The 15,157-nt window shown below is 38.3% G+C and overlaps 1 protein-coding gene across 2 annotated transcripts in view; it reads right to left on the bottom strand.

Moving 5' to 3' along the window:
• Positions 1 to 14,022, bottom strand: part of TTL (tubulin tyrosine ligase) — a 44,883-nt gene extending 30,861 nt beyond the window's left edge. Inside the window, exon 1 of one of the 2 annotated variants that reach the window (XR_007950379.1) lies at positions 13,345 to 14,022. Coding sequence is in view for 1 of the 2 variants with exons in the window: in XM_051975815.1 (XP_051831775.1) it covers positions 13,345 to 13,501 (157 nt within the window). In the remaining variant the exon portion in view is untranslated. The remainder of the gene's footprint in view (positions 1 to 13,344) is intronic. The other variant, XM_051975815.1, reaches the window with a different exon arrangement.
• Between the last annotated feature and the right edge of the window lie 1,135 nt (positions 14,023 to 15,157).

The raw sequence follows: 15,157 nt of genomic DNA, 5'->3' as shown, positions 1-15,157 counted from the left end.
CTGATGGGGCTTCAAAGTATCACAAAAACAGTCCTTGCCCTCAACTTATATTCTAATAGGGAGACAACATGTAAATAACTAGGAATATGTAAAAGATATACAATATAGATTGAAGTATCTAAAAGGGGAAAGTAGCAGCTGGGCAAGGGGGATGTGTGGTTGGGAAAGAATTCCTAGAACAGGTGGGATTTGAATTTAAGCTTAAAGGAAGACAGAGAAATGAGGAGGAAACAAAAGAGTGGAGCATTCCAGGCAAGGAGGAGAAGAGAGGGATAGGGAGAAGGAGAGGAAGAGGAAGAAGAAGAGGGAAATAAATGGAGGGAGAGAACAGAGAGAAAAACATACATACAACAGGAGGAGAGATAAGGCAATGATACAGAGATGGTTAAACTTACAATTTATGATGGATTTACGTCACTCTGATGGCTGAGTGATGGTAGATTGGAGCAGAGAGACCAATAAAAAAGGCAACTGTTCAAGTAAGAGGTAATATATAGGCCTGAGCTACATTGTGGACATAAATGAGAGGTGTTATAAAAGTAGAAAAAGATTGGACAATGGATTAGAAAGATGTGGAGAGTGAAGTGAGGAGCACAGCTTCTTAAACTGTGGTTTGTGACTCTATATGGGGTCTCAAAGCTAAATGTGAGGGTTGTGAAATTATGATTTATCAGTAAATGTTTGATATGTATATCTATTTTGTGTACCTATATACCTGAGGTCATGTAAAAATTTCTCAGGTAAAAAGGGGTTATAAGTGGAAAAAGTTTAAAAAGCCCTAGCATAGAGGCTGACACCTTTGGGTGACAAGGGGGGGAGGGATGATGGTGCTCTTGAGAATACTAGGGATGTTCAAAAATGGTGGTGGGAGAAGTTTGGGGGGAAAGAGAGTGAGTTCAGTTTTGGATATGCTAAGAATGATATACTTATGAGATATCCAGTTTGAGATGCCCAACAGGCAAGTGGAGATATGTAAATGTAGCTCAGCAGAGCCATATAATTCTGAGACTTATTTTCGTCAAGATGAGAACTTAATTAATGGGAGATGATGAAATTATGAAAATCAAACAGTCTAGAGAAAAAGTTTTTAATTTAAACTCCAAGAACTTATCTTTTTTGATAACTATATTTTAATATAATTAGTTCCTTTTATAATCTATTTTTTAAAAATTTTGTGCCCTTAAGAAGGGGTCATAAACTTCTCCAGACCACCAAAGTGGTCCTTGACATAAAAACAAGTTAAAGGTTTTTGATACAGAGAGAAAAAAGAAGAGGTTCAGGATATATAATATTGAGGAATGCTCATGGTTAATGACCATAACATGGACTAAGAATTAACAGAGGAGACTGAGGAGTGCTAAATCAGGAAAGAGGAGAAATAGTAATAAGCAGAGTCTCAAAAATCTGGAGAAGACAGAATATGTAGGAGATGTGGCCAACAAATGAAATGCTTTAGAGACCTCAGGGAGGATCAGGATTGAGAAAAGGCCATTAGATTTTTCAGTTAAGAGCATCCTGTTAACTTTGGAAAGTGACATTTCTACTGAACGATTAGGCTGGAAGCCAGGGTGCAGTTAGAAGTGAATGAGAAGAGAGAAAGTGGAGGCATCAATTATATGCTGATTTCTCAAAGAGTTTAGCTATTAAGAGAGGCGAAACATAGGGAAAGTGAAATCAAACTTTTTTGGTTTGTTTTTAAAGGATAGGGGAGACAAAGATTTGTTTTTAGGCAGCAAGAAATAAACTATTTTATATAGAGAGATTGAAGATAGGAGAGATAGGAGATGATAGCAAGAGTAATTTAACAGAGTAGCGTATACAACCAAGTGTTAAAATTCACTATCTTATCCCAGTAGGGAGTTACTTGCTCTCAGAATTTTCCATTAAATAGAAATTGCCTGAAAGGCATTTGAACAGATCAATGCTTATTTCCTCCCTTAAGTCAACTAGCTAATTTTTGTTTGTTTCCCCCAATCATGTATTTCACTATAAGCAAAAGAGCAGGCTGCAAAGGGGAGGCTGTGGCTTAGTAGAAAGCACCATACTGGAGTTCAGAGAGACATAAATTTAGATCAGAAAGGAGCCAGCTACTTCAGCCCCTCCCTTCCCCTCAACATTTTACAGATAAGGAACTAAGGCCCTGAGAGATTGTCACTTAATCAAATTTGCACAAATGACATTAGTTAGCTATAAGATTTGAACTCAAAACTCTTTTCTAGAACTGTGCAAATGTGGGTTTAGCTAGAGGGGAAAACAACTAAGATACTTTTGAACAAGAAGTTTCTGCCTCTAAATCTGACCTCAGACACTTAGTAGCTATGTGATTCTGGGCAAGTCACTTAACCCTGTCTGCCTCAGTTTCTCATTTGTAAAATGAGAAAAAACAAAAAAAAAAACAAAACAAAAAAAAAAACAACATTCCAAGTGTCTTTGCCAAGAAAACCCCCAAACAGGGCCATGAGTTGAACATGACTCCAACTTCAGCCCTGTTTTCCCAGGATACATTCATATTTTACAGTATAATGTATTGGGTATATTGAAAAATTCACACAACTCATATTCAGGCTTCAGCTCCCAGGTGTTAAACTGAATGACATAAGGAGGGAATTGGAAGATGTTATTTAAGTCCTAATGAAAACATGTTATTAAAATCAGCTAGAGGATAAAAAGTCATCAGTATTTGCTCTGCCTATTTCTCTGCCTAAAAAACCCTATCTATAGATTTGAGGTTTGCTAGACTGACCCCCTAAATTTCATCAACAAATTCTCTTCCTTTTATGTTTCATCTAAAACCAAGGGAAGGAAATTATAAGAGAAGGGAAGAAAAAGGAAAAGAATTATATGATAGATAGGAATAAGAAGATTCACAGAAAAGGAGAATTTCAGAATTGGAAAGGATATCAGTAACTGTCTCTCATACCTGTGACAAAAAATCCCAGCGACAAAATCTCATAAGTGGTCATGGATTCAAGGTCCTATGCGATTTGACTATCCATCCAGTTTATCAATGTCCTTAAAATGTGCTGCCCATTATTCAACTCGATACTTTAGATGTGGCCTGACTGAGGCAGAGGACAACAGTTATAATACCTCTTTATTCTCAGACAATTTCTCTTCTCTTAATGCAGCCTAAGATTGCATTAGCCTTGTTGGCTATTCTACCAGGCCTTTTAAAAAGTTTTTATCTAAACATTTAAATTGATTTCCTTAATCCCTCCCCCTCCAAGAAGGTAGTTCCTTTGTACATGCTTTTCTAAAAGAGCTACTTCCTATTAAGATATCTTCTGTTTTTTTCGAACTAATGAAAGGCAAAAGTATTCATTTCTATGACATCATTTTAGGTTATTAAATTCCTGTGCCCTTCCCAGTACAAAAATATCCAAATTTCCTCCTTTACTACACAATTTAAAAAACAAAAACAAAAATAGTTCAGTTTCAATTTGCTCTGATCCACAGTGTTTTGTCTCAATTAGAAATTTTTCTCCAAGTGGCAGAACTATACACTTGAGAAATATTAAGACAGGAAAGTAAGCTGTAGGTGGTCTTCTCCCACCAAGAAAAAAGGTGTTTCTTTTAGTACTTTAGGGCAAAGCCTCTTAAACTGTGGGTTGTGACTGCACATAGGGTTATATCACTGAATGTTAGGCTCATGAAATTATGGCTTATCAGTAAATGTTTGATTAATATATTTGTTTTATATATTCATATGCCTGGTGTCATATAAGACCACACAGATAATAATGGAATCAGGATTCAATTCAAGAGCTTGGCTAAATCCAGGGCTTTTTCTATCTCTACTGTTGTGATTGTGGTTGTTACAAGGGTCCTCAAACTTTTTAAATAGGGGGCCAGTTCACTGTCCCTTAGAATGTTGAAGGGCCGGACTATTGTAAAAACAAAAACTTTGCTTTGTGGGCCTTTAAATAAAGAAACTTCATAGCCCTGGGTGAGGGGATAAATGTCCTTAGCTGCCGCATCTGGTCCATGGGCCGTAATTTAAGGACCCCTGTTAGAGGATCATAACATCAGGGAAGTGATACTATGACATGAAAGTGAACTGGATTGAAGTGAAGAGCAAAGTCACCAGCTTTCCTTTCTCCTCCAGAGTCAAGAATCCTTATTGGTGAATCAGCATTGTGTAGCCTTGGATTTAGATGCAAATTGAATTGAATCCGAGATCTAAGCCACAAGATCTCTAGAACCTTGGAGGAACAACTCTGTCTCTCCTGTATTTAGCATCCTTGGATCTTTGCCAAATGTAGGGTTCATAGTAAACAACCTTGTAATCTTTGCAGTTCTAGCTCTCTTAGGCTGCAAAGCACTTAACCAAAATGTCATTCAACACCTTGAACTAGAAATGCCAGGTTGTTTACAACACATTATCGTCTTCTAGCACATACAAGAGAAGACCAACCTCACTAGCATGCATGAAACTCGAAGCTAGAAAGATAAAAGGGACATTAAGATGAAGAGGAACAGAAATAGGTGAGTATAAACAATCAAGCATTTATTAAGTACCTACCAGGTGTTGGTAGGATATGGCAGATGATCTGGGTATACAAAAACAAAGGTCAAACACTCCATGATTTCAATGAGTCTATAATCTAGTGTAGGGAGACGTGTATATGCACACATACATATATATGTATGTAGGGATTTACAAAAGGTACAATTATTTTTTGGGGGAAGGAATTAATAGCTAGGTTCAGGAATCAAGAAAAGCTTCATATAGGAGATATTCTTGAGCTGAACTTTGAAAGAAGTTAGAAATTCTAATAAGTAGAAACAAAGCGAATGAAATCTAGGCATGTTGCAGACATGGAAATGGAAGATAGCATGCTGTGGGAGGAATCACAAAGCAGGCAGTTTGGATGAAATACAGAATGTTTTAAAAGAAGTAACATACAATACACTGGAGAGGTAGTGCTGGGGCAGGTGTGTCAAACTAGAAGAGTTTGCATTTGATTCCAGGAGCATGAGGGAACCACTGTAGTTCTATTGAGTAGAAGAATGACACAGTAAGATCTGCTTTTAGGAAAATCATTCAGGCAAGTTAGCAGAGAATGGAATGAAATGTGGAGACAATTGAGGCAGGGAGATCAGAATGGTTATAATAGTGTTCTAGATGAGAGAAAATAAAAGCTGGAACTAGAATGGTGGCTGAGTGAATGGAGATAAGCTAACATATACAACAGCTGTTGTCAACATTAAAAAACAAAAACAAAATGTGGCAAAAAACTGGATGTGTGGAATAAGAGTGAATCATCAAAGGTGATACCTTTATTACAGCAAAGAAAAAAAGAATATAAAATATTATATAGCATGCTAAATATTTATACTCCTGGATTTTAACTTTCCAAGGTAGATCAAGAACTAGGTGGCCATTATATTTGTGAAAACAAACAGGGAAAGATTGGTGGATGGAGAAGTGAAGAGAAGGTCCTTAAGATGAAGGTCAATCCCTAAATGATGAGAAAAACTGTCATTTTATTAAAGGATTTTGAAGCCCAATAGTGATACTATCTCTTGGGGATCATGCTGAGAATCAAAGTACATGACCCACATACAGAGTGATATATAGTAATCTTTTTCTTGCTGTATAATAAAAAGGATTTTGTATTTGTATTCCCAGAACCTAGGACAATCTCTGGCTTAAAGTAGTCAATAAATATCTGCTGGTTGACTGAACACATGAGTATCATGTAAATGTTTACATGATATGTAAGGATTACCAAGTTCTATTTCATTTAAATTTTAGAGCTAGATGAGACTTTCAGGGTCATCTATTCCAATCTTCTCATTTTACAAATGAGGAAACAGGTATAGACAGGAAGTGACTAGTGAGTCAAAACTAGCACACCCAAGGTCGCACTCCTAGGTCAGGGCCTTTTCCACTACAATGACAATTAGACAAAAAAGAAAACTAGTTTTTAGAACATTGAGTATATATACTTAATTATGACACTGATGAATTAGTCTGTTATCAAGCTGCCATACAGTCATGCACTTGCTGTGGAAAACACCAGCCTGCAGGCCAAATTTACATTACAGACCTGTTTTCTTCGCACCTCTTTAAGTTTCACCTCCAAAATCCCTAACTGTTATTGGAATGCCAAGCCAACTGGGAGGTAGAAAATTAATGGGATATTTTAACCCTGAATCACTTCCAGACTCCCAACTGTCTATGGTCTGCTTTAAGTCTAAGAATTCTGCAGTTGGTCCTCTAGCTGGCCACAGGGATCTGGTACATTGGACACCTGTCAGATGAACAGTCGGGTCATTTCCCATGAGCCAAGGGAGCAATGTGATTTGCAAGGTAGAGCACATGGCAAAGCACCGCAAGGCTATTAACTGCTAAATTGCACACGTGCTATGTTAAGCAGCAGGAGTTATTAACCAACCTGTTCTATCATCAACAGGCTTCTTGCTTGTCCTCAGGCCAGGACGGGACTGCAGGAATAATTATTTTGCTTAGGTCACTGTAGTATAGATCATGCTTAAGCCCTTGGGACACAAGGCTTTTCAAAAAGTGACTACTTCTTCCTCCTCCTCTTCTCTGTAAATTCCCATTTGCTGCAGTGCTGGGGAAGACTCCAAATCCAAGCTCTATTTATTGGACCTTGGACAAATCACCTCAAAAGGCCAGGTTTATCTTTTTTAAAATGAAAAGGTTGGATTAGATGTCTTCTGCAGTCTACTCTGGTTCTAAATCTAAACTCCTATGAATGAAGCAATTAAAATAATTCCGGCCCCAAGCAGAATTATCTTCAAAGTCAGAGGGATTCCACCGACAGTTCCGATGATGATATATTAAATTATCCTTTGATTTTGATAAGAAATAGCAAGGAGATTGTTTAATGATTACAACCTTTCTTTCACTGGCCTGTGAGGCAATTGGTAGGTCAGTGGATAGAGTTCTGGGTTTTCTCTTTGCCTCAGTTTTCTCAACTGTAAAATGAGAATAATAATAGCATCTACCTCAGAAGGTTGTTGTAAGGATCAAATGAGATAATATTTGTAAAAAAACACAGCACATGATAGGTGCTTTAGAGATATGTATTCCCTTTCTCCCTTACTTGCCCAAGGTCACACAGCTAGGAAGTGAGAACACATTTGAACTCAGGTCCTCCTGACTCCAGGGTTGGTGCTCTCTCTACTGTGCCACCTAGCTGCCCTATAACCCATATTATTTAAAGTTGAATTTCTTTTACCAGCAGAAATCAATCTGGTCATAGTTAGGGAAAACTGATACAGTATTGATAATCTTTTGATTTGGAATTTAAACAAATATTCTTATAAAAACTAACTTATTTTTAGCATAAAGGCTAGAATTATAGAGTTGGAATTCAGAAGGTCAGACTTTGAAACCTGCCTTTGACCCCAACTATGATCTTGAAAAGTCACTTAGACTTAGCTTCCATGTTGTTAAAAAGAGGATAATAGGAGCATCTGCTTTATATTGCTGTTATGAGGATCAAATAAAGATGTCTATAAAGTGCTTTGGAAACCTAAAAGCATAATATAAATGTGAAATATTTTAATTTAAGATAATATCTTTTAAAAGTCATCTCAAAAAAAGAAAAAAAAAAACACCACATATTAATAGGATTGTTGGATCAAAGTTTTTTAAATGGAAGGAAAAAGAGAATTCAATTAACCCCTTTAGTTTATAGATGAGGAAATGGGGCTTTAAATATATTACTGGTAAGATCTTTGCTTGTTGATTTTCTAATGTCTATGAGTTATTCTTTCCCCATTAACTATAATCTCATTATAATCCTTTCCCATATCTCTCTGATTTCTGTACAAATTCATCTTTTATACAAAGTCTTTCTTGATCCTTTTCTCCACCTGTCTTGGGTGAGCTTCAGAGAAATTAGATTCATAGTATTGATGATGTTCAGATTTCAGTACTTTCTGTTGTTTATGTTCTTATGCTTTCCTTATATTGCTCCATACCATGCTGTCCTTGGTCCCTCAATTTCAGCGGTAACCTAAAGTGCTAGCTGATTCTTTTATCTTTATTGCTATCAGCCTAGTGTGTGTTCCAAAAAGTTTGAGTGGCATTGTAAGGTGTAAGTCCAACTTACTTATAAGAGAATTAGCAACTGTTATTTGTTTAATAAATATGTTATATTCCTGAGCCACTCACACAAAAGGTAAATGCATATTAGTTCAATTTCTTAAGAAGGAACTAGCAGGCACTTTTAGAGAAAAGATGTCTGGTGAAGGGGGTCATAATATCTGTTTTCAAGTATCTGAAAGACTGTCAAGTGAAAGAGGCAGTTAGGTAGTATACTATATATAATGCCAGGCCTGGAGTCAAGAACACTCATTTTTATTACTTCAAATCTGGACTCAGACACATTAGCTGTGTGACCCTGGGAAAATCACTCAATCTTGCTTGCCTCAGTTTCCTCATCTGTAAAATAGGTTGGAGAAGTAAATGGAAAATCATTCTAGTATCTTTGCCCAAAAAAATCCTAAATGGGGTCACAAAGAGAGTTAGATATAATTGAAATGACTCAACAACATGTATAAGAGGAATCAGAACTAAGAGTAATAGATGGAATTTGAAAAGAGGAAAACTTAAGCTTGACATGCAGGAAAATATCTTAATGATCAGAATTATCTTAAAGTAGAAGGGAATGTCTTAGGAAGTAGAAGGGGCTGTCTTAGGAAGTAGATTCCCCTTTACTGAAAATGTTCAAGCAAAGGCTGGCTGACCACCTATTGAGTACACTCTTTTTTAGATATGGGTTGAGCTAGATAGCTGCTGAAACCCTTTCCAACTCAGAAATTCTCAAATTCTGTGAAATAAATTCTTGAATTCAGTTACGACTGAAGTGTCAATTATTTTTTCAAAATAAAATGAATTTGAGTTATATATCTTACTGGACCAATAGTTATATCATCTTGTTGGACTCAATGTATACACATTTTAATTTTGTCTCTAATAGTGATAACGCCTTAGAGAAAATAACTTTTTTCCCCACCATATTCAGTCATGCTTTTTCTCCCGTAACAGTAGCAATTGTGTATATGTGTACAATGTGCTCAAGATTTACAAAGTGTTTTGCAATTTATTTCACTTAGCAATTAACACCTTCTAAGGAGATAGGGCAACAGTGATGATACCCATAAGAATCAGAAGTCTTGTCCTCAAGGTCACACAGCTAGACTCTAACCTCCAAGGACAGGGTCCATTTTTCATTTGTATTTGTATTCTTAGGACCCAGTAAGGACCTTGTATACACTACATGCTTAATAAATGTTTGTTGAAGTGAAATAAAAAGAACTTCCAGGGTCCCAATCTGGGTTGCCTGGCTTTAACTTGGTTGTTATCCACAAATTCCTGCTGCTTTTATTCAGTGCTATGAACCCAATGGAGATTTAATAATAACTGGGAAGTGAAGCCAGACCTAAATCCAGTTATTTCTCTAATTCGATATAAAATTTTTTCTTGTTTCCCACCAACAACTTATCTAATTACATCCTGTTTATCTTTAGCAGACATGAGGTCATCCAAGCCCCAGTGGGGATACTGAAAGAGCTAATAAGAAGCTCAAACTTAGAAGAGTTACTTTTCATTTCAGTCTCTTCTAAAAAGAGTTTTTATCTGGGTTTAAAGGACCTGAATTAAAAACGTTAGCTACCCAACTTCAGAACAACTTCCTCTGGGCCATGCAAAACTGTCCTGGGGGCTTCTCAGTTTCTATTAAGAAAAATAACCTTCTTTGTGGCTATATCAGTATTAACTGTGTGGGTACCTAAATAGCCCCTCAAAGATTCTCATAGTTGTAGGCAATGATAAAATCACAGATTTAGAACTACCTGTGACCTTAGAAGTTACCTGGTCCAACACCTTCATTTTACAGATGAACAAGTGATGCCTGGAAATATTAAATGACTTCCCCAAAGTCATGCAAATAATTGGTGGTGGAGCATGGATTCAAAACAAGATGTTCTGACTCAAACCCAATGTTCTATCCACTATAGCATGCTGCCATATCCTTCTCTTTACTCCTACTGTTACCATCCTAAGATAGGCCTTCATTTCTACCCACATGAACTACTTCAATAGCCTCCTAACAGATCTTCCTGCCTCCACTCTCCTCTCCTCCTCCAGTCCATCTGTAATATTTCTTCTGCTGGACTTAATATTCCTTAAGAAGACAGGAAGTATTAGCATCCCTAGAATTGAGTACTAGGAGAATAAATAAAGGTTCTATGATTTCATCAGCAGAAGGAATTACCATATAATCTACGACTTAGTAAGTGAGTTGCCTTGGATACATAGAGGTTAAGTGATTTGTCCAGAATTACATAGCTAGTAATTTTCAGAGGCAGGATTTGAACCTGGTTTTCACTAATTCTAAGTCCGGTGTGGTCATGCTGCCTCTTCAGCATCAAGGTAAGCAAAATAAAATACAAAAATCTGGGAGCCTACAAGTATCAGTAAGTGCATTTTAACTTGAAAAATGTTTGAGAAGGTGGAAAAATCTAAGTTATCATATATAAATGAACTTTCTGTTTCTTTATGCCATACATCTGGATAAGCATATTGAAAAATGTTTTGGCTTAAATTAATTAAAAATTTCCTGTGTAATCATTTAATATTACTCTATTATGTTTTTACCAGTGGAAATGACATTAAAGAAAAGTCATTAACCTCTACATTTGCTGTTGCACCCTAAGGACCAGGAGTCATTTCCATCTACTAACAGCTGAAACCTTCCATATGTTTTATTCCCCCATTTGGAATGTGAGCTCCTTGAGAACAGAGATCATCTTACTTCTTTAATTGTATCCCTAGCACTTAGCACAATACTTTGCAAATAATAAATGCCTAATAAATGCTTCGTTCATTCACTTAAAGTTGTTCTGGGTAAATTTTTGATGTGAGCTTCCAAGACAATGGAAGATGAATTGGATGTCTTGTTCCATCTTTTCCATCCCTGCCAAAGTTTTCTGAGGCTGAGGGATTTGATAAAAGGATTTTGCTTTTGCTTTAGGCATGGTAATTGCTATTACCTGAGTCAGCTAGATTTCTAAATTGAAAATACATCTATGCAACTCCATACCTTTTTTCCACAGTGTGCAAGAGAAAACACAAAACAGACTAGAGAATATCCAAGCAAAGAAAATAGATATGGTTCTACAAGACAAAATGAAATTACTTGGCTCCTACCTTATCTCATGGAAATACTGATAATAAACTAAGTAAAGAAGTACAACATCCTTCCTACTCAGTGTAGACTCCTTTAAATGACATCTGGCTTAGATCTGTCACTCCCATCAAATATTAAATACATGGTCATTCTACTTCTCAAAATTCTGTTAGTACTTGTTTTGTCTTTCATTCTTGAAGATGACCTTGACATCAGGAAGGTGATGCAAGTGAACTGGAGTTCAGTAAGGGAGAGTTGTGCAGGGTCACCTGCCTCACTTTTCCCACCACAGCTATCTGGGTTCAGTGGCAAATATAGATTAGGATAACAGGAGATGGCCTGGGATGCAAAGAGAGAAAGACCTTGGCCCTTTTAAGTGAAGGTTTTCAAATGATCTCAGTATGACTGAGGCCATACCCATTTAGTGATTAAGGACAGGTGGTAATTGAAATAAAGAATCTCCTCATTTACCTAGTCCCCTCCTAAAATATATATATAAATAAAATTGTGTTAATAACCACCTAGGACAACATACATTCTCTTCAAAAGCAAAATGTTGGTAATCAGACTAACCAAGTCATCTTAGGTCATTTAAAAACTAACTCACTTTCATTTGTCTCTTAGAAGGTGAGCCAAACTGGAAGAAGTTTTACAGTAAGAGTGTTAACTGAATATTGGGAACTTGGGCCGAATGTCTACTTGTATGAGCTTTTTCACTTAGATCTCCAAATTCTAAAAGGTTCTAAGGTTCCCTTATATTAATTTTCAAAAAAAAAGACTTGTAAATTGAAGACTCCATTTTTTTCCTTTAAAAGAAAAATGATTCTTTATAGAGAACCATGCAAGTAATACATTGAAACTTGATTCATTACATGGGCTATTTTCATCCTTAAAATTATTTTTTCCTCATATGGCAGTACCTTACTTTATGATAGTACAAAAAACTATGAGCATCAAAAGAATTGGATGAAAATATAATCACATAAACTAAATATATGGAATGCCAAAATTATAAAATAGGCATACTGATAAAGTATTTTTAAAAAATTATATTGATTGAATATGGTCCATGCCCATGGCTTCAGAAAAGATAAATGAAAGGATGAAAGTGACTCAGGTTGAGCACTCAAAGGGAAGAATGTATACATGTTATACAAGTTCTATGACTACTTTGATCAAAGTACTCAAAGGAAAATTAAAGGAAAAAGATTAAGTATTAAGTCTTCAGGAATCATTTTGGGTCTTTTTTGCACTTGGAATCAGACCTATCCTAGATCTTAACTTCATGTAAGATCTTCTTTTACTGAATAATTTGATAAATAAGTTTGAAAGAAGAAAAAATTTAAATCTTATACCCTCCCAAGGAGTACACTCCTTTTAGTAGATTGGTTCATTAGTCTTATTTTTTGAGTCCAGCTGTTACTTTAGTATCTCATTACATTTAGCTAAATCTTCCATTGCTGGATTTTTCTTTAGAAGCAATCCTAAATACAGTACTTTCCTAAGAATTTAAGAAAAGGCAATCGGTCAGCAGAATATTTCAAAGAGCTGAAGGGTGAATGAAAAACCAGGTCCAAGTTAAAAGGTGGTTTGTCAGTGCTGCAGAATGACTACCCAATTTTGTTGCCAACCATGAATGACTATTAGAATGGATTCTTTTTCTTTTAAACCCAAGAAAAACTATCTTTTTGAGGAAAAAAAAAACCCTAGACACATAATTTATTACTTTGGCTATTGGGTAAAACCTCTGCTCAGGGGTTCTAACTGACAAATACCAGATCTGAGTCCCTCCCTTGTTGCAGCAGGCAACACCCAACACGCGAAGCTGCTGCTGTTCGGGACCCTACACTGTGCCAATACTTCCCCTTCTCCTAGGGCAGTCAATCAGGGCCTCACTCTGCAGGGTCTCCCAAAATGTAAATTTCTGAGTCAGCCCATTGTTCAGGATGGGCTGGAAGAGAGAATCATCAGCACAAAACCCATTCTAAGTCTGGTTTCCGCAAAGGGGTGAGGAGGGATAAAACCTAATGGGCTCTCAGACCTTGTGATCGTTTCACCTTCCTGAATTGTGGGGAAAGATATATTGTCTTTATTTCCTCAGGATGAGAGGAGAGCGTGCATTAGAGAGCAGTAGGAGGGAGGTGGGTAGGGGAAGGAGAGGGAAGTCTCTTACCCAGTCTCCCAAAGGGCAGCCTGTTCCTCTCTCCTAACATCAGGTTAAACCTGGGATTGTCTTTCTTCAGCCGTTTCCATTGTCCAGTGGAAAGGAGCAGCTTGGAGACTTCGGCATAGACGCTACTGTTCTCGTCGCGCACCACGAAGGTGTACATGATGTCACGGGAGGGCTGCCCCGGCCCAGGTCTCAGTGGCGGCAGCAGCTGCAAGAATAAGTCTGGCCCTGGCTGGCGACAGCGAAGGATGCGACTCGCAAGTTAATGAAGGGGCCGCCTCGCCGGCTCCGCATCGGATACCTCCCCAGCAGCCAGGCGCCCGGATTCCGACCCTGGCTCTGTCGGACTGGGTGCGCTCTCCCCAGGACAGTCCCCCACCCCCCCCTCGGGGCTCCCACCAGAGGCCGCCTGCCTCCTCTTTCTCTGGGCAAAGTGGGGATTCTCCCGGGCAGCAGCGGCGTGCATAGAGCCCAGCCTCTCCGGCACTCCCTCCCCACCCTTCAGTGGCGGCACCGCCTACCTGGTGGGGACCCCAGCGCCCGCAGCCCACCGAGCCCCGAGCTCCGCTCAGCAGCCTTGCCTTCCATGGGCTCTTGGGGCGTCAGAAGCCCGCGGCCAGCCCTCCGCTCCCAAGGAGCCCGGCTCCTGGGCGTTGGAGGAGGCAGCTACCTCTGGGGCTCTTTCTCAGCCCAGCCCCAGCCCAGCCCTGGCTATTGCCACTGCCTTTGCAGCTGCTCCTCCTCTTTCATGCTGGCCCCTCCTCCTTCCCCTGTGATTCCGCGCTGAGCTCACGGGTCAAGGAGGAGGAGCTACCCGGACGTCGTCAGTCTTCTTCCACTCCCCTCTCTTCCTAATTCTTCTGTCCTTCGGACTCCCGCTTTCTACAGCTTTCACCGCCAACCCTTCTGCAGACTCCCTAACTATCTAGCCTCTCAGAGCTGGTGTGGAGCTTCCCAGGGAGATTTGCGTGGCTCTGTTTTTTTTTGTTTTGTTTTGTTTTGGCAGCTGGAAAATGCAGAAAGAAACATTCGGAAGATGGGCACAAACGGTGTCCGTTACTGAGATGAAGAGAGAAATTGGGAGCAGATTGGTGAAAAGGCGGGAGGGAAAGCATAGTCTGCGTCGGTCTCAGTTTTAATTCTTTTGTCATAATCACGTTCTTTTGCTTAAAATGCCCCCCTTACACCTTCAAGACCTCTCTTCTGAGATATATTACTAACCATACTTCTTCCCACACTCAATCATAGAGCAAACAAAAAAATAATCCAGCCCTGTTGGATTTCATGGAAAGAAAACTTCTGGTACTTCATTACAACTTTTAAATACTCTGCCCTCCTCCCCCCCAAACTGTAACATTTATAGTAGTTGCCTCAATGAGGGCTTTATTTATTTATTTTGTATAGAGACTAAACCTTTATTAGCCAGAGTATCCTATTCCCTGATTATATCTTAATTTTTTTTATTTAAAGCTTTTTATTTTCCAAACATATGCATAGTTTTCAACATTCACCCTTGCAAAATCTTGTGTTCCAATTTTTTTCCTCCTTTCTTTTCCCCCACCCCCTCCACTAGACAGCAAGTTATGTTAATATGTGTTAAACATGTGCAATTCTTCTGTACTCAATGAGGGCTTTAAAGGAAATCTATTTACACTGAATGAAGTGATAGTGGTTAGAAGGGAAGGGTCTGAGGAGAGAGGGAGAATACAGGGAGAAAAAGACCACATGGGTGAATAGTAGGTACAGACTGGAATAGTAATGATGACTATAAATTTGTCATGTATTTGGCTTAGTGCTGGACATTCCAGAATTTGGA

The sequence above is a fragment of the Antechinus flavipes genome, chromosome 2, assembly GCF_016432865.1.
Source record: "Antechinus flavipes isolate AdamAnt ecotype Samford, QLD, Australia chromosome 2, AdamAnt_v2, whole genome shotgun sequence".
Lineage (NCBI taxonomy): Eukaryota > Metazoa > Chordata > Mammalia > Dasyuromorphia > Dasyuridae > Antechinus > Antechinus flavipes.
This window is presented reverse-complemented; position numbering and strand designations above follow the sequence as displayed.